Source organism: Ailuropoda melanoleuca, chromosome 8, assembly GCF_002007445.2.
Source record: "Ailuropoda melanoleuca isolate Jingjing chromosome 8, ASM200744v2, whole genome shotgun sequence".
NCBI lineage: Eukaryota > Metazoa > Chordata > Mammalia > Carnivora > Ursidae > Ailuropoda > Ailuropoda melanoleuca.
In genome coordinates this window covers 117,913,210-117,931,494 of record NC_048225.1, presented here as the reverse complement: position 1 = coordinate 117,931,494, position 18,285 = coordinate 117,913,210, and the positions used below count along the sequence as shown (strand labels likewise).

Genomic DNA, 18,285 nt, shown 5'->3' with positions numbered 1-18,285 from the left:
GGCGGCTCCGGGCTGCCCTGCACTCCCTGCAGCCCGGCCCTCCCCGCCGCAGCCCTGCCCTCCCTGCCGCGCGCGCGCGGAGGGCCGTGGGCCGCGCGTAACCGGATGTGGGGCGGAGAGGCCCGGGCCCGCCGCTCCCTCGCCGCCCGCTTTCTCCGGATCGGTCAGCAGCCCCGCGCCGGCGTCCCCTTCCTGCGCGGCCACAGTGCCCCACGCAGGAGCAGGAGCACCCCTCCGCCGCCCACACCCCCCGCTCTCCCTACGCCCCGATTCTGACGCGGCCCCGCGGCTGCCGGCTTTGGCGCTCGGAACCGAACCGGGAAGCGGATCGCGGGCGGCGGAACGGGCGGTGTCACGAGGGTTAGGACCTACCTGCTCTGGCAGATCCCTCTCAGAAGAAACGTCTGCACTAAGAGAAGACCCAAGGCCAGCATGCCTTCTGGCCAGGTCCCCCGGGGACCCGAGTCCCCTCACCCATTAAAACACCTGCCTGGGAGCTCGCTACTGACCCTTCGCTGCTTGCTCCACACCATGTGGGGATAGGGCCCTGACCTCCTTCTAGAGCGTGTGCTCTGCAGAGCTCACAATTACGGATCCTTCCTCTGGCCCTCTGAGATGTGTATGCTCTTCTGCAACTCCGAATTGTCCAGGAGGGCCAGGGCTTGTCTCCCCGTCTCTGCGGGAGGATGGAATCCTACTTTCAGTGCGTGCCGGCTAGCAGGCACAGCGGGCCTGACCACGTTGCTACCGACTAACCAACCAACGTTTTGTCGTTTTTCACTTGCTCCCCACCCGCGCACCATTGTCCTTTCACCAGCCCGGTCACCTCTGCACGAATGGCCTGGAGCTCAGCTCTTTTCCCCTCCTGTCACTAGCTGCTGAATAAAATTTGTTTTCACTGCTTTAATGTTCATCTTTACCAGCTCCATTCACGCGGCTATTCAGTGAACGGGATTTTCTTAGACAAGTTCAGGTTTGAGGTTGTTTATTTCTCCAAAAACCCTTCCTTAACTCGTGGCACTGTTCTGGGAACGCTTAAGAAGGCAACCAGTGGGCCACCTCCCAAATCTGAATGAATGAGCCACCCTCTGGAGAAGAGGGCCACCCTCCAGGTTGAGAAGAGGCTGGAGGAAGGAGCCAGAAAGGCCAGCTCCCTTCCACTGCTCCTTGTAAAAAGTGAAAGTCAAAACCCACCTGAGCTCCCACCCCCCAAACAGCCCCTGTTGAAATCCCAGACCAGTGGAATTAGCCTGTTCAGTAACCGCACATTCTCATCACGCTGAGCGGCCAAGCCTTGGATTTCTTTTTCCAGCATGGTGCTGTGAACGAGGAGTGCACCTGATTCCTTTTCCTCTCCAGACTCTTGAAGAGAGAGGGTCAGAGCACCCCCCCCCCCCGCCCCCAGCCAAGAGCCTGCTGTCAGATGGAGATTGTAAGTCCATCCTCCTCCCTGGACGGGAGCTCCCAGACAGGGAAAATGTTCCTTATTAAAATGATCTGTTCCTTCAACAGACATGTATTGATCATTTGCCCTAGACTGGCACCGGCCATTTAAAGTTTCGAAGCTGCCCCGCCATCCAGGAGCTTAGGGAGCCCCTGGCAGACTGAGGAGGACGTCGGAGAGGAGGCGTGGACAAGACGCAGTGGAAACAGCAGCGATGTCTCAGGACAGCGGTGTCTTCAGAGGAGGGAACTTTTGAGCTGAGCCTGAACACATGGAGGGTTGGGAGAGGGGGCAGAAGAGGGGATTCGGGGCCAAAGGCGCACACAACGCTTGGAGAAACGGAAAGGACGGAAAGGATGTGAGGATGCAGCGACCACCAGCTGTTGAGCTTCATGAGCTAGCGAACATACGGGCCAGCGCCGCAGGCGGCAGGAGCTGAGGCAGGACAGCTGGGCGGGGCCCGGTCGAGACGCTCCTTGTCCCAACTTCGTGTGGAGACACATCGGAACTCTGAACAGTGTGAGACATGGTCGGACGTGGTTGTTGCAAGGCAACACGCACCGGTCCGGGAAGGAGTAACCCCACGGGTGGGTCGATGAGAAGCCGATGCTCTAGTTTGGGCGGAAGGATCCCGGATCAGGGGAAGTAACAGTGGGGATGAGATGCGGATGTGGACAGGAGAGACAGTGCGGATGTGGACAGGAGAGACAGTGCGGATGTGGACAGGAGAGACAGTGCGGAGACACTTAGCAAGACGTGGTGACACTTAGCAAGACGTGGTGACAGACGAACACTGAGGTGGAGGGAGAGGAGTCTGCCATGACTCCCAGTTCTCCCGCCTGGCTGTCTGGGTACAGGTGGGGCATGTCATTCCCTGAGATTAAAAAAAAAAATAAGAGAAGAAGCCGATCTGGGGAGAAAGATGATGAGGTCTGTTGTAGACATGGAGTGTGACTTATTTGCGGGACTTTAAGTAAGGAAGAGTTACTGGACAGGTAACTTGACCTATGGGTGTGCGTGTGTGTGTGTGTGTGTAAGATTTTTTTTTATCTATTTGAGAGAGAGAGAGAGAGCACAGGCACATGCAGGGGAAGAGACAGAGAGAGAGAGAGAGAGAGAGACGAGCAGACTCCACCCTGTGCAAGGAGCCCAGTGCAGCAGATCCCAGGACCCTGACATGATGACCTTAGGCAGAAGCTTAACTGACTGAGCCACCCAGAATCTCTCTTTTTAATGAATAACACATCACTCTCTGCCTAAAGGCACTGGTAATTTCAAATAAAACACAACTGATCAGAGTACCAACCCAGGAAGCTGAGGAAAAAAAAAGAATTTAAAAGGCAAATATTGGGGCGTCTGGGTGGCTCAGTCATTAGGCGTCTGCCTTCAGCTTAGGGTGTGATCCCAGGGTCCTGGGATCAAGCCCCACGTTGGCTCCCTGCTCTGCTGGGAGCCTGCTTCTTCCTCTCCCACTCCCCCTGCTTGTGTTCCCTCTCTTGCTGGCTGACTCTCTCTCTGTCAAAAAATGAATAAAATCTTTAAAAAAAAAAGAAAGAAAGAAAAAAGAAAAAAGAAAAGAAAAGAGAAGAGAAGAGAAGAGAAGAGAAAAGAAAAGAAAAGAAAAGAAAAGAAAAGAAAAGAAAAGAAAAGAAAAGAAAAGAAAAAAGAAAACTAAGCCTGGATTCTATTCATGTTTCTCAGACAGGAACATATTTAAAAATAAAATAAAATAAAGGGGCGCCTGGGTGGCACAGTGGTTGGGTGTCTGCCTTTGGCTCAGGGCGTGATCCCGGCGTTGTGGGATCGAGCCCCACATCAGGTTCCTCTGTTATGAGCCTGCTTCTTCCTCTCCCACTACCCCTGCTTGTGTTCTCTCTCTCGCTGGCTGTCTCTATCTCTGTCGAATAAATAAATAAAATCTTTAAAAAAATAAAGTAAAAAATAAAATAAATAAAATAAAGGCAAATATTGCCCTTGCCCAGCCAGGCCCTCATCAGGATGATGGGTCCCCAGAAGCCAACAGAAATATTAATTAGGGCCACCCAGCAGTACCTCTCTCCTGGGGAGATGTGCACATCAAATTATCAGAGTGTGATGATAATCGACCTTGAACTTCTGTAACAAATTGTATGGGTCAGATAGGCTAACACAGTGTAGCAACCTCAAAATCTCAACAGTCTAACAAAGTACCAGTTTATTTCTCACTTAGATTCCAGTTCAGTGCAAGCTGACAATGGAGCCCCGACCATCCAGCCATTCCAGGACCTGGGCTCCTTCTGGGTTGTTGCTCTCGGCTCACCTAGACACTGGAGGACTTCTCCATCCAGTCAGTGAAAGGAGCAAAAAAGCGAGGCTCTTGTGGGGGAGGTTTTATACTGGGTGGTCCTGGAAGTGTGCACAGCCCTTCGACTTACATCCATTACCAGAGGCCAACCGCACGACCACATCTGCCGAGGGCTTGAGAGGCTGGAAGGTGTGCAAGCTGCTCACGTTGGAGGTTCTGTAGCTGCAGAAGAGAGGGAGGAGGGGTACGAAATCCCATCTATCTGTTCCCAGCAAGGGGAGGAGGGTCTGGAACTGATAATGCTAGCAATCGCTTCCCTGCTGGCACCACACCCAGAACCCCTTTCTGCAAAAAGCCCCCTCAGGGTTGTTCCTGTACAAATGTGCTATCATACTTCTGGGTTGAGTGAATCCATCTTTATACTACCCTTGGCCCTGAAACCAGAAATAACAACAAGGAAACAAACCATCTCTGAAGTGACTTGATCCAAAGTCTTATTAAGTAAGAAAAATCCATATGGGAGGGGCACCTGAGTGGCTCAGTCGGTTAGGCGTCTGCCTTTGGCTCAGGTCATGATCCCAGGGTCCCGGGACCGAGCCCCACATCGGGCTCCTTCCTCAGTGGGGAGCCTGCTTCTCCCTCTCCCTCTGCCTGCTGCTCCCCTGGCTTGTGCTCCCTCTCTCTTTCTCTGTGTGTGTCAAATAAATAAATAAAATCTTTAAAAAATAATAAAATAAAACACTATCATTTCCACATTTATTACTGGCATGTTCTCACATAGTGGGGTGTCCATCTATAAAGTCCCCACTGAGAGGATCGATCAAGGCAAATTCATCCTGGTTCAGAATCTGCCTTTTAGCCTTTTAAAGTAGAAAGTCTAGCTTTTCAGTGTCTGTGGGCTGACTGGGTTCAGGGACACTAACCTCAGCTACTAAGATTCACAGGAGACTGATAATGAAAACATCCACGCTGTTTTACTCATTCATAATAAGAAATATCGCCCCATGCCCACAAGCGTGCACAGTGCCCAGTGAGGGTGGAAGGGGGGATCGACTAGCTCCTGGGGTAACTCGTGTGTGAGCTGGGTGCCTCCTACAGGCTGCCAGGAGGAGACACGTCCAGATGGTTGGAGGTGGGGTTTGGGACGGATACCGGGGAGGTGATGCCTCAGTTGCCAAAGGCCAGTCCCAGAACTTCCTGAGGCTGAGAGCTCAGGAGTTTTCAAGAATGAGGACAATGGCCGATTGTCATCCAGGAGACAGCAACTTTCATTCCAGCCCTGCTGTGTGTTAGCCTCTGGTCCTTAGTCTTTAATAATGACTAGGGAGTCTCGGACCTCCAGGAGCCAGGAGCATGCTAGGAACACACATCAGGAACAACGGGGCAATCAGGAGAACCGGGGGTGGGGAGTGGTGGAGGTTCCTGGAGCCTCTGGACAGTAGGTCCCCGCCGCGACAGAGAAGCTGAGGCCAGGCTGACCAGAGACATTCTGCTAAGTGATGAAAGGGCAGTGAGAGAGGGTGACAGAGAACAGGGCATTCTGAGGAGCTAAATTTAGTACAGGCTGGAAAGAAGAGGGCAAAGGCTAAGTGTGGGGAGAGGGCTGGGAAGACAAACAAGCCCAGGTGTAGAAAGATTTCACTGTGTAAAAGAATGTGAACTTCATCCGGAGGATATTTAAAAATGAGTAACTAGTTACTGATAAGAAGAGAAACTGAGTGGCTGGAAACAAGGGAGAGACGGAAACTTCACGTGTATGTACATTTATACCTTTTTGCACTCTGAACCATGAAAATCCATACTTATTCCAAAAAATCCCAAAAATTCGAAAATAACAGTATTTTTACAGTACGTTCTTAAATTATCCTAGTTACAGGAGTCTGGCTGTGTACCAAGCTCTGGGGGAGCAAAACAGACCGCAAACCTACCCTACCAGCTTCTACCCGTAAGGTGTTCTCAAAGTTTATGCCTCATCAGACACAGCACACCTCTGGGTAGATTCCCACTGTCAAAAGACATATGAGGTGTTGATTCATCTCTGCCTCCGAAGGCTTGCAGAGACATCCTGTAATCTGGGTTTGGGTGGAGGCAACATGTAATCTGGGTTTTGAAGAATGCATAGGAGCTTTAAAAAAAAAAAAAAAAAAAAAAGAACTTCCCCCAAAGCCCTGAAATGGTTTTGGAGCAAAATCGTTTGGTATGAGGATCACAGCAGCCCAGGAAAGAGCGGGAGGTGAAGCTACCAGGTGGGATGAGGCCAAGTTGTGCATGTTGTATGAATTTCTTTCCTAAAAAGTTCAAATAAACACACATGCACATTGGTATTCTGGAAGCTTCAGGATGTACCTTTAGGATGAATTATTTTTCCCCCCAAGTAGCAAGAAAAAAATAACTTATGAAAATAATTTTTTCTATTTTGTATTTTTCCTCCCATAATTTTTACTGAAACCTCCCAGTTTCTGTTCACTCATATAAGAAGTAAAAAAAATATCAGTGTAACGAGCAAATATATGGGAAAATTCAGGAGCAAGTCAATAAGTTTGTTCTTTTTTTTCCTCATCAAATATGTTCATAGTGGTGATTTTTATATTTTACCGAAAATATTTCTATTACCAAGATTGGTCTTCATTTATGTTTTGGAATGAGCTGTTATCAATGTTTGGTCTCTTCTCCCCAAAATCAAGCTTTCCTGTTGGTTTGCAGCTCAAACTCTCCCACTGCATGTTTTCTTTGGCTTAAACAGTTGGTTTTCGGTTAGGGTTTTAGTTTTTCAATAGGGCAGTTTCTAGCTTGTCTTGAAACATCAAAATATCAGGAAATGCGAAGTCTGTGTTCTGCATGACAGCAATCAGCGGCACCTGACTGGAGCCTGTCCCTTTAGGCATCATCCCCGGGTCCCTGCCCTCCCTATTCCATCCCACCCCTCTGGGTCTTTGGGGTTGCCCTGGGTCGGCCACCGGGGCAGGGGGCTGGGCCTCCACCAGGGGGCGCTGTGATCAGGGTTTTGGAGAGCAGGGCGGGGAGGAAGCCGCTGGAGCAGCTTCTGCAGGCAGTTGGAAGGAGGCCCTCCTTTCCTTCCTGCAGAGTAAGTCCGAAGGCACAACTTCCCTTGGCCCAACACACGGAAGGCTCGGGACCAAGAGCCAGTTGCAGGCCAAGTATTTTGAAATAGAAAGGGAGCAGCAGACCCAGCTCTGTATTACCCCTGACATGTGAATAGTGCTTTGCAGTCAATAAACCTGAATCAGAGACAGAATTATTTGGTCCTCACTGTGCTCCTGGGTCAAAAATAGGAAAAGGTGTCTATTCCTGCATTAGCCAAGACACTCAGAGTCCCTTGTCTCCCTCCCCTAAGGACACCCACCCAGCAAGAAAGAGGCAGGTCCCCCCAGTGGTGGTTTCCTCACACTTTCCTTCGTGGAGAGGAAGAGGAGGAGAGAGAAAAGCCCCACACGAAGATAGGGTGCCAAGAACACACGGCTAGAAAAGGGAACAAGGAATGGTGGGGCCACAAGAAAGATGTTGAGATGTGTCTGTCACCGCAAGCGTCCTCCTGATGTAGTTCTGGAACACAGGTGAGGTTTGGTGGGGGGTCCAGAGCCAAGAAAGAATTCTTGTGATGTCTAGATGGTGGTTTTATTAAGGCATGGGGACAGGACCTGTGGGCTGAAAGAGCTGCTGCTGCCTTCTGCTCCCTGCTGCTCCCCCTGCCTTGGGATTGTGAGGGGCAACTGATTATATACTTGGGGGGGTAGTAAAGACAAGGGAAGTTCCAAAAGGATTTTCATCTGCTGAAGAAAACTCACTGGATATAGGAAGCCTTGCTACTGTCAAACTAAGGTTGCTTTTCCCTAGCAAAGGTATTAACTTGAAGATAGCTGGGAGCTTCCTGGAGGAACATTATGCTCTGCCTGCCTCGAGTGCTTGTCCCTGGGCTGCAGGTTAAATGGACATCGAATTTTATCCACATTTCCTTCTGCCTGTTTCCCGCATCACTCCTGGTAAGGTGGCCTTCCACCAGCTGGGACTTGGGGGTCCATCTGTGTATCTCAGGCACAGGGAAATCTCAGTGTGTATTTTATAAAGAGATGACCCAAGGAGTTCGTTGCCCTCTGCCTGTATACAGGAAGGATACTGATGTCCCTTTGATAGCAAGAGCAAAGCGGTGGGGTTGGGCTGCTGACACTGAGGACCAGGGCCCTCCTCACGTCTGGCCAGTCTGGTCCTGGGTGTCCCTCAGCTCCCCCAGGTCCCCCAGTGGCCACGGCCACGTGTCTTTGCGGCTTGGATTTTGTGGATGTTATCAGCCAGGATGCAGAGTCCTACCTCCTCCCTGTTTTCAGTTGCTTTTTCTCCGGGTTTGTTTTCTTTGGCTGCCGTAGGAAGATTTGCTTTTCATCTGAGCAGCATGCTCCCTGGTCAGAGTGAAGGATGAAGGCTCCAACAGGATACAGCCATCTGGGAAGGGAAGAGGATCTCCTTGCTTGGGCTTCCTCTCCAAACGCAACCCCAGCCCCTAGAAAGCCATTGCCCTCCAACCTCGCTCTCTCCACTCCCTGCTCCAAGAAAAGATTAGGCAAAGCTCCTCCTCACCCATGGTTAGCCCCAAAACAACCTCTCTTTCCCAGGATGCCTTTCATTCCATGTATTTATTATTGCATGACTGCGAAAGTCTCGAACATCTTTGGTAAATACGACCAGAAAACAGCGGCACAGGGGCGCCTGGGTGGCACAGTGGTTAAGCGTCTGCCTTCGGCTCAGGGCGTGATCCCGGCGTGATGGGATCGAGCTCCACGTCAGGCTCTTCTGCTGTGGGCCTGCTTCTTCCTCTCCCACTCCCCCTGCTTGTGTTCCCTCTCTCACTGGCTGTCTCTATCTCTGTCGAATAAATAAATAAAATCTTTAAAAAAAAAAAAAAAAAGAAAAGAAAACAGCAGCACAGGCATGATCTATGCTACAACCCTTGGGTTGCAAGCACAGTCGTGTTCTTTTCTTAATTAAGATGCAACTCGATAGCATGAAGCTTGCCATTTTGAGTTGTGCAGTCCAGTGGGTTTTCGTATCTTCGCTGTGTTGTGCAATCCTTACCTCTACCTCATTCCAGAACATTTCCATCACCACAAAAAGAAGTCCCATACCTCCCCCTCCCCCCATTCCCTGGCAACCACGAGTCTGCTTTCTGTCTTCATGGATTTGGCTATTCTGGACATTCTGGTTTTGGGTTGTTCTTCTTCGTTGTTTTCTTTTGTTTTGTTTTTGACATCCTCTATTAATGGAATCATGCAACACGTGCTTCTGTGTTTGGTTTTCTTCATTCAGCAGAAGGTTTTCAGGGTCCATGTCCATTGTCGTGTGTGTTACTACTCCATTCCTTCCTGGGAGGAATAATATTCCGTTGTACGGATAGACAACATGTTGTCTGCCCATAAATCATGCTGCTATAAATCACTTGCTATCAACATTTGTGTATACGTTTTGTGAGAACATCTGTTTTCAATTCTCTTGCATATGTACATGCTGGAGTGGAATCTGGAGGGTCCTATGGTCACTCTACATTTAACTGTTCTGAGGAACTGCCAAGGTGTTGCCCACAACGGCTGCCCCCTTTTACACTTCCCACCAGCTATGTGTACCTTCCCCCCATTTATCCCCAGTTCTATTAAGATATAACTGACATACAAGATCGTACTCATTTAAGGTATACAACATAATGATTTATGTATGTATTGTGAAAAAATCACAATAAGTTAGGTTACCATCAATCACCTCAGATTTAAAAAAAATCACCTCACATAGTCACAACTTTTTTCTTTCTTGTGATGAACACTTTTAAGACATACTCTCCGAGCACCTTTCAAATACACGATACGGTCGTGTTGACCACAGTCACCATGCTGTACGTGACAGCCCCACAACATATTTACCACAAAATGGAGGTTTCTACCCTTTGACTCCCTTCCATTCTATACCCAAGCAATCAAGGGATTGTTCGGATGGTCTTAGCTGAACTTACACTGCTAAAGATGTTAGACAAAATCGGACACTGAGGGACACTGGTAAGGACAGATTTTAATCAGTAACAACTATTGCAACAGGGAAAGGAGTCCGGCATGACTGACCTCAACTTCAGTTTGCACAGAGGTGAGTGGGCACGTTAAGGAGAGAATGCCAGAGCGCTGGTCAGAGAAGTGAAAAATCACAACAGAGTGGGAAAGGGGCTTGATCCCTAGGAAATCCACTGAGTTCACTACCTGGAGCTTATCAAGTTAGGCTTCCATGGGCCCACAAATGCTGAGGCGTGCCAGGGCCTCTGTCTTCAGGTGTGGGCTGGAACAAAGAGCAAATTCTCTTGGCTGCCTTGAGTTTCCTCAGGCAGGCACTTAAAGGGGAGCGAGGGTCATCCCAGAGCCCTAGCTCTGAACCATTACAGATTCTGCTGCTGCCTGTTCAAGCCCTGATGGGCCAAGGTTGAGGCTCGTCAAGTCAGAGGAACCTGGGGGCACTTGGCTCAGAGAGAATGAGGCAATGGGGGGGGCATCTTTCTCTAGAACTTTCCTTATTTCATGTTCTTGTCAAAGTAGACAATGAAGCATAATGCTGATAGCATCAACTAATTTATAAAAAAGACTGGGTTCACCACATCCTGCTATAGAAATCCCGTCCATGTCCCAGAGACCTCACACCCAGCACAGCCTGTCTGTTGAAACGCAGCCAGAGCCCTCTGTTTTCACGGATCCTGCGGAGGGACCCGGAACTCAACCCTTTATACGCACAGAAAGAAACGCTGGGGGTCAAACTGAGACCTTCTGGGCCCATCCTTGACCCTCCTGCGAAACACAACAGGAAACAAATTCATCTGGATGATGTGCTAAGAGTTGTTGACATTAACAGAAGGAATCCTGGCTGATTTTAGATTTAAACTTCTAACAAAGCAGCTTTGAGGAAGGAATGCTCTTGGGTGGAAAACACTACTTTATAACCAAACTCCACAATTGCTATTATTTGAAGTTTTCCACGACAAATGGAAAACCAAATAAACTCTCTTGCTTTGTTTTATTTATTTATTTATTTATTTATTTATTTATTTATTTATTTGAGAGAGAGAGCATAAACCAGAGGGAGCAGCAGGCAGAGGGAGAAGCAGGCTCCCCGCTTGGAGCAGGGAGCCCGACGACATGGGACTCGATCCCAGGACCCTGAGATCATGTGCTGAGCCGGAGGCACAGGCCTCACCAACTGAGCCACCCAGGTGCCGTAAACCCTCCTATTTTGGATAAACCACTGGGACCTTTGACAGTGTGAAAACGTTTTCCTTTCTGTCTCTCCTTCAATAACCAGAATGGGGGACAAGCAGATTTAGTAATGCCCGGCCCCACCCTACGCCTCTCGATCTTCCCTGCACTTAGCTTTCTAGTCGTGCCTGCCCCCCACAAACAGTAATCCTGACACATATGAATTATGACAGAGCACTTATTACCTGCAAGACTCCCTACGTTGACAAAACAAACCCGGAGGTTCCCCCCCCAGAACTTACAATCCTGTTGGTAGAATATACATATGGTTAAAAACCAAAATGTAACCTAGTAAATTTGAAGATCTAATTTCCTTTATTAGGCGATTCAAGAACGGGGCAGCACATCAATGTCGAAGCTGTACAAAATGGAAGGACTTTAAAGGCAGAAGCAAAACAGGACAATTAGCAAAAGAAAGGAGGGCTTCAGGCAAAGTCACCTTCCCAAAGTCACAGCAGGGGGTTTGGTAGGTAGATTACCTTCTCTTCCTGGGGTGGGGATGGGAATGGAGAGAACCCAAGGGACAGATTACAGATGGGTGCTGACCAGAAATTCTGACTAAGACTACATTTCTGGGAAGAGGTTAAAACTGCGATGAGGTTAGCTACAAAGGCTCCGGGTGGTGACTTGGCCTGGCATAAGTGACTCCATCTTGGGCCTATGGGATTGTTTGGGGTTTTTTTTGTTTTTGTTCGTTTTTTTACTGTATAAATAAATCTACAAGCAAATAAATATAAGGTGAAAAGTGAATAAGGCCCTGTGGGAAGTTGATGTAGTCTAGTGATTCGGAGATCCAAAGAAAGGAGAAATATCTTTTGCCTGGAGTCAAGAGAAAGACTCCTTCCTTGTTGAGAAAGGCCCCCAAAAAACATACTTCTGAATGGGGAGCTCGCCGTGGTACCAGGAGAGCTACTGAGAACTGTGTAAGCAGGAAATGCCCCCATCAGATTTTGGGTGATCTGTTAGATACCCAGTTGGAGGAAGAGAGGGTTTTTATCTATGCCACATCTAGACCTTGTTTCCTTCCTTTTGCTGGATGAATAATGATTTTTTAAGGCCTGAAAGCCCATCTTCTGTCCAGTTAGTTCCCCTAATGAAAAGCCGTCATGGTAACAAACACTCTGTCTCACATCCTGCTTTTTTCTCCTAATCCAAAAACACTGCTTCTAGGTATTTCCTTCCAGTTCAAAGTTCTTGCAATTTGTTTTAATGTTTAAGAACAACGAGAAAGGGACCCACTTTCCCCATTCATATTTACAGCGATGTATGTACCTCAGGGTTTTAATATTCTGTGGGGAAAGCCTTGTGGATTTCAAGTGTCCTACTGGGATCCCATAAATCTAGCTCCTGGGACTTTTCTAGCCGATTATTAGTGATGAGGAGAACAAAGGCAAGAGAAATGTAGATAAAATTAAATTTCCTTTCAACTTGCAGCCTGTGGATAAATACCTGAGATGTGCAGTGTGACATTCCTCAAGGAACTCATAGCTGTCTTAATGTGAATGCTTTGCTAGAAACTAAAAGAAACCTTAGCTCGACAATAGCCAGACGTCCAGGATCCTGCCTTCTTTGACATACAGAAATACCTTTAGAGACTTCTATTCTCTCTACCACCCAACTTCAAAATATATAATCAGTCCCACCTCACAGTCACAGTACAGCTCTCTCTGCCCATGCATCCTGTCCCCGCGCTATAATAAAAGCACTTTTCTGCACCATAAAACGTCTCAAGAATTCTTTCTTGACACTTGCGCTCAACAACCCCGCATCATTAGGCTATTAATGAGAACATTCTAGGGGCACCTGGGTGGCTCAGTCGGTGAAGCATCTGCCTTTGGCTCAGGTCATGATCCTGGAGTCTTGGGATGGGGCCTTGTGTTGGGCTCCCTGCTCAGTAGGGAGCCTGCTTCTCCCTCTGCCCTTGCCATCCCCCACCCCCTCGCCCCTCGTCTTATGCATGTGCACTCTCTCTGTGTGTCAAATAAATAACCTTTTTAAAAAATGAGAAAATTCTAGGGGCGCCTGGGTGGCACAGCGCTTAAGCGTCTGCCTTCAGCTCAGGGCGTGATCCCAGCGTTCTGGGATCGAGCCCCACGTCAGGCTCTTCTGCTATGAGCCTGCTTCTTCCTCTCCCACTCCCCCTGCTTGTGTTCCCTCTCTCGCTGGCTGTCTCTATCTCTGTCGAATAAATAAATAAAATCTTTAAAAAAAAATAAAATAAAATAAATAAAAAATGAGAAAATTCTAAAAACCCATAAGGATACAGAAGAGAAACGTCAAAATCGACCCCTCTTCTCTTCCCCTTTATCCATTTTCCAACATTACCTACTAAGGGATTACGGTTAACAAGAATATTTTCGCCAATCATCAAACTTACGCGCATACTCTATGAGTAGACCACGAGGCAGAAATTTTAGAACATACTGGAGCGAACATTAAGTGACTTCCATGAGTGGGATGCTTTTCTAACCATTATCTCTTTGAGTTCTCATGAAACCCATAGTAGATTTTATAAGCCTTAATTTATAAACAAGATTCTAAGAGTTAAAGTAAAACAAGTAGAAATTCCTCCGCTGTCCTTTGTAAAAAAAAAAAAACAACAACAACAACAAAATTCAACAAATAAATGTTCACATCTAATTGGCTCTATTAAGCAATTCATGAGTCGGGCAGCCTCCCATCTAGCAAGTTGGGAGGTGGAGGAGGTCTGAGGAGGCGTACAAATGGAAAGTTTTTGTTTTTGTTGTTTTTCTTTCAAATTTTTATTTAAATTCTAGTTAGTTAACATGTAGTGTAATATAGGTTTTAGGAGTAGAACACCCAGTGCTCATCCCATCAAGTGCCCTCCTTAATACCCATCACCCATCTAGCCTACCCCCCATCAACCCTCTTTTTGTTCCCTCTAGTTAAGAGTCTCTTGGGACACCGGGGTGGCTCAGTCAGTTGAGCATCCAACCTATGGTTTCAGCTGAGGTTCATGATCTCAGGGTCATGGGATCAAGGCCCATGGAGGGCTGTGGGCTCAGCAAGGAGTTGCTTGAGATTCTCTCTCTCTCTCTCTGTCCCTCCCTTCACTCTCTCTCTCTAATAAATCTTAAAAAAAAAATGGGGGGATGCCTGGGTGGCTTGGTCAGATGGGTATCTCCTTCAACTCAGGTCATCATCCCAGGGTCCTGGGATCGAGTCCCACACTGGGCTCCTTGCTCAGCAGGGAGCTTGCTTCTCCCTCCAACTGCTGCTCTCCCTGCTTGTGCTTTCCCTCTCTCCCTCTCTGATAAATAAAATCTTTAAAAATAATAATAATAAAAATTTTTAAAGCCTGTTATGGTTTGCCTCTCCCTCTCTCTTCTCTTTTTTTCCCCTTCCTACACATTCATTTGTTTTGTTTCCTAAAGTCCACATATGAGTGAGATCGTATGATAATTGTCTTTCTCTGAGTTATTTCACTTCACATAATACCCTCTAGTTCCATCCATGTTGTTGCAAATGGCAAGATTTCATTCTTTTGGACGGCTGAGTAATATTCCATTGTGCATTTTCATACCACCTCCAAAATGGAAGGTTTTTATAGGAATCACAGAGGGCGGGACAAGGAGTTATATTAAGAAAAAGGTCTACCCCAGGCAATACCAAGACCACCTTCCCACGGGGAAAGCGCAGGGGGTCCTGTCACTCAGACTACTTCATCTTCCTTTGGGAGACAGAGAAGACTCGTGTGACAGACTCCCTTTGGCACTGATCAGGAAATTCCAAACTGAGTGTTAAGACTTACATGTCTGGGGAAGGTTGAAACTGCAATTAGATTAGTTAGTAAGCCCTGGTTTGGTGACTTGGCCCATTCGGGGCCTGTGGCTTTCTTTTCAATGATCCCCCCCCCCCCTTAATGAGAGTCTCCACTTGACTGAGAGATGTGATCAAAGTGTAAGGCACCAGAGCCACTCGCAGCCATGCATGGTAGTGCTCCCAGCTTTTACGGACCTTCTGCCTGATACTCACAGGCTGTGATGTTTTTTGCTGATTCCCTGTGATATTTACAGGCCACAACGTCAGGCCCACAAACCTTAAGTCAGCTGTTCCCTTCACTTCTCCTCCAACATTCAGGAATACCAGCAGGGAGAGTGTGTACAATGAGTCCCTGCCTGCCCCAGGAGGCCAAGGTCAGGGACTGGGCCGGTCACATGACTCCCCGGGGTCCCAGTGTAGAAATGACAACAACGTTGCAGGAAATGCCCGGGCTGCGGCAGAAAACCCTGGGGCCTGGCCTTGCACATTGTATTTTCTGGCTCAGCAAAGAGGCATTGTAGCAATTAAACAAATAAACAGCAGTCTTGGCCTTGAACTCCAAAGACTTTTGGCATTCTTATGCTTCTTCCCCCAGCCGGTGCCTTCCCTGTTGTTCAGGCCAGAATCTGAGAAAATTCTTTGATTCCTCTCTTTCCCTCACCCCTGCCCCCACCTTGGCAAGTCCAGTCCCTCTTGCTTTCTCAGCTGGGAGCCCTCTCCCTCTCATGGCCCACACCATAGGCTTTGCCTCCCCTCCTTACTTCAGCAATGCCACCCCAGGCCTACCCTGTCCCCACTGCCTCTCGGGGAGACTTTTCACCGTGTAACGGGCCTCAACACCTCTCCCTCCCCTGTATGAAGAACCCAGCCAAAGTCTCCCCTTCGTTCACCCTCTCCCCAAGTCCATAGGGTCAGGCACCTCAATGTCGGTCACCAGCGGGCCATCCCAGCCCAGTGTCAGGCACAGAATCATGCTCGGGGCACACCTGCTGGACAGCTGTGAGTGACTGAGCACGTGAAAGAAGGAAGACATAGGTAAATGAAAGACAGCGCACAGCCAAGCGCCCTCTCTGACTCTCCAAGAAATATGCCATGGTGGGGTAGGGAGAGGTGCCAAGCAGAGCCCCACATATGTGACCTCAGGCTGGCTTGGCGTCCCAGGAATTCCCCAGGAAACCCCGAGTGCTGAGCCTTCCAGAGTCATCACCCAGCACACCTGCTCGCGCCCTCTGGGATGTCTGACCGCTCATCCACGAAGGTTCCCTGAACTCCTGCTACATTATAGGTGTCGCATAAGGCACCGCACAGTTCCTGCTGTCGTGGAGCCTACGTTCCAGGGGTGGGAGTGAGGCCTCACGCAGGCAAGCAGCCAGGACATGGACGCCGAACTGCACAGTGGGATGGCGGGGAGTGGGGCCGCTAGGAGAAGAGTCACGTTCCCCAGTGCTGTGAGTGGGGCTTGGGCTCCTCACCTTCTCTGCTTCAGCCTCATCTGCGGAATGGGCTGATGACAGTCCCTCCCCGTGGGGCACTGCTAACACAGAAGTCAGTCCTGCCCTTGACTGCTCAAAACGGACAGCGATGCCTCATCTCTCTCTGAAGGAGAGTCACGTCACGGCGCCCAAGGCCTGCATGATGGCTTGTCCCCAGCTCCATGCCTCCAGCTCCCTGAGCTCATCCCCTCACACTCTACCCCCAACTCCCTCCGGCCATCTGGCAGCACACGGGCCAAACTCCATTCACTTTGAGATCAGACCTGGGGTAGTCCCATGGCCATACCCCTGAACTGTCTGGTCAGCGTCCCGCCCTCCCTGCCCCCACACTTTCTATACACTCAGGACAAGGGGCTGCTGAGCGCCTCAGCAGGTCCGTTCCCAGGGACCTTTCTAGCGCTGTCACCGATTACACAGGGAGACGTTGTTAACAGCTTTCTTCCTTGTTCCTGACGAAGCAGGGCTGCCTGAGAGAATTGTCTGGGCCCATGCACGCTCCAGAGATCATTGTTTTGTGATTTTTGTTGGGCATAAAACAATAAATTGGGACCAGTTCTGCTCTAGATACACCACAAAGCTTCCTACAGAGACGAGCTGTTTCTTTTCTGCCCCCTTCCCCAACACTTACCCAGTGCCTACTCTATGCAAACATCATAGGGAATGACATGTGTTAACAACCAATTCTAATATAGGACAGAATACAATGGAGGCTAAGGCTCAGGACAGGCGGGAGGCTGCCGTGTCCAGAAGAACCGATTCATTCCAGCAGCCGAGATCAGGGAAGGTTTCATGGAGGAGGAGGCCTCGCGCTGAGCCTTCTGACAGAGGCAGAGTTCCAAGAACAAGAAGAGTGCTGGGACGCTGCTGAGAGAAGGGCTGGGGCAAAGGGCTGGGGCCAAAGGCCAGGGCTTGGCCTCTGTGGGCCTGCGGTGGGGAAGCCTGGTCACGAGGGAGGGCAGCCCAAGGGTGTGGTGGGTTTGGGGAGAACAGCAGCAGCCAGAAAACAACTCGATGCCCCTTCTGGACATGGGACCAAGGCTGCTGGGGAAGTGATTCCTATTGTTTCTGTTTCCTTCTCAGGGGGCTGTGGAGAGGAGGCGGCAAGCCCTGATTGTCACAGTGGCCTTGAGAGCTCCTCAAAAGGTCAAGAGGGAGGAAGAATAGGAAATGGCCCCCTTAAAGAAAGAAAAGATAAGCAAGATCAAAGTACAAAGCAAATGAGCCAGGATTTTGTCAGAGGGAAGCTGCAGAAAATCCCTCAGACTCAGGGAACCAGAGGTACGGGATCCTGATAATGTGCCTGCTTCTGCCCAAACCGGGTCCAGAAGGAAGGGGACTGGTGTGAAGCCACACAGCGGGCTGCCTTCCTGACTCAGATCACTCCTGCGGCCGAGAGCCAGGGCGAAGGCAGACCCAGATCCCTCCTCCCTCCCAAGCTCGGTGTTAGCAGAGGACGGTTCCCAGTTCCCAGCCAGGCAGGACGTCCCTTGCCCATGTGCCCAGGAAGACCTCAGGGCCCAGGGCCTCCTGGCCTTGGAGGTCAAGGCACTTTACTGCCCAACAGCCTTCACCTCCAAGGCCTAGGACCCCCCACCCCTACCCCCACCCATGCCTGGTTCCAGCCCCAGGCAACCAAGAGAACAGGGCAGGCCGTGCTTACGGGGAAAGGGCTCCCTTCGCCAAGGTGGGTGTTCAAGACTCAGGCGGGAGCTGCTGCCTTCTCCCCCCCCCCGCCACGCCCTTCTTCAGGCACACCGTCACTCACTTTTCTCTCCCCTTTGGACCTTTGCACAGGTTACTCCCATTGCCTGAAACCCTCTCTCCTCCCCTCCCTTTCTTCCCCCTGCCTGGATAGCTCCTGCTTATCACGCAGGTCCCAGCTCTGAGTCCCCCACCTGGTGGGGAGCCTTCCCAAGATAGGGTCAGGGGCTTCTCCTAAGGGGCTCCTCGATCTCTTCACGCATGCACTCTTCATGCTGGATTATAATT

General features: G+C 49.5%; 1 protein-coding gene across 1 annotated transcript in view; it reads right to left on the bottom strand.

Moving 5' to 3' along the window:
* Positions 1-803, bottom strand: part of MTARC2 (mitochondrial amidoxime reducing component 2) — a 38,316-nt gene extending 37,513 nt beyond the window's left edge. Inside the window, exons 1-2 of the mRNA XM_034667670.1 lie at positions 592-803; positions 103-409 (exon numbers count right to left, since the gene is read on the bottom strand). Of these exons, the coding sequence (XP_034523561.1) occupies positions 103-409; positions 592-803 (519 nt within the window). The remainder of the gene's footprint in view (positions 1-102; positions 410-591) is intronic.
* Between the last annotated feature and the right edge of the window lie 17,482 nt (positions 804-18,285).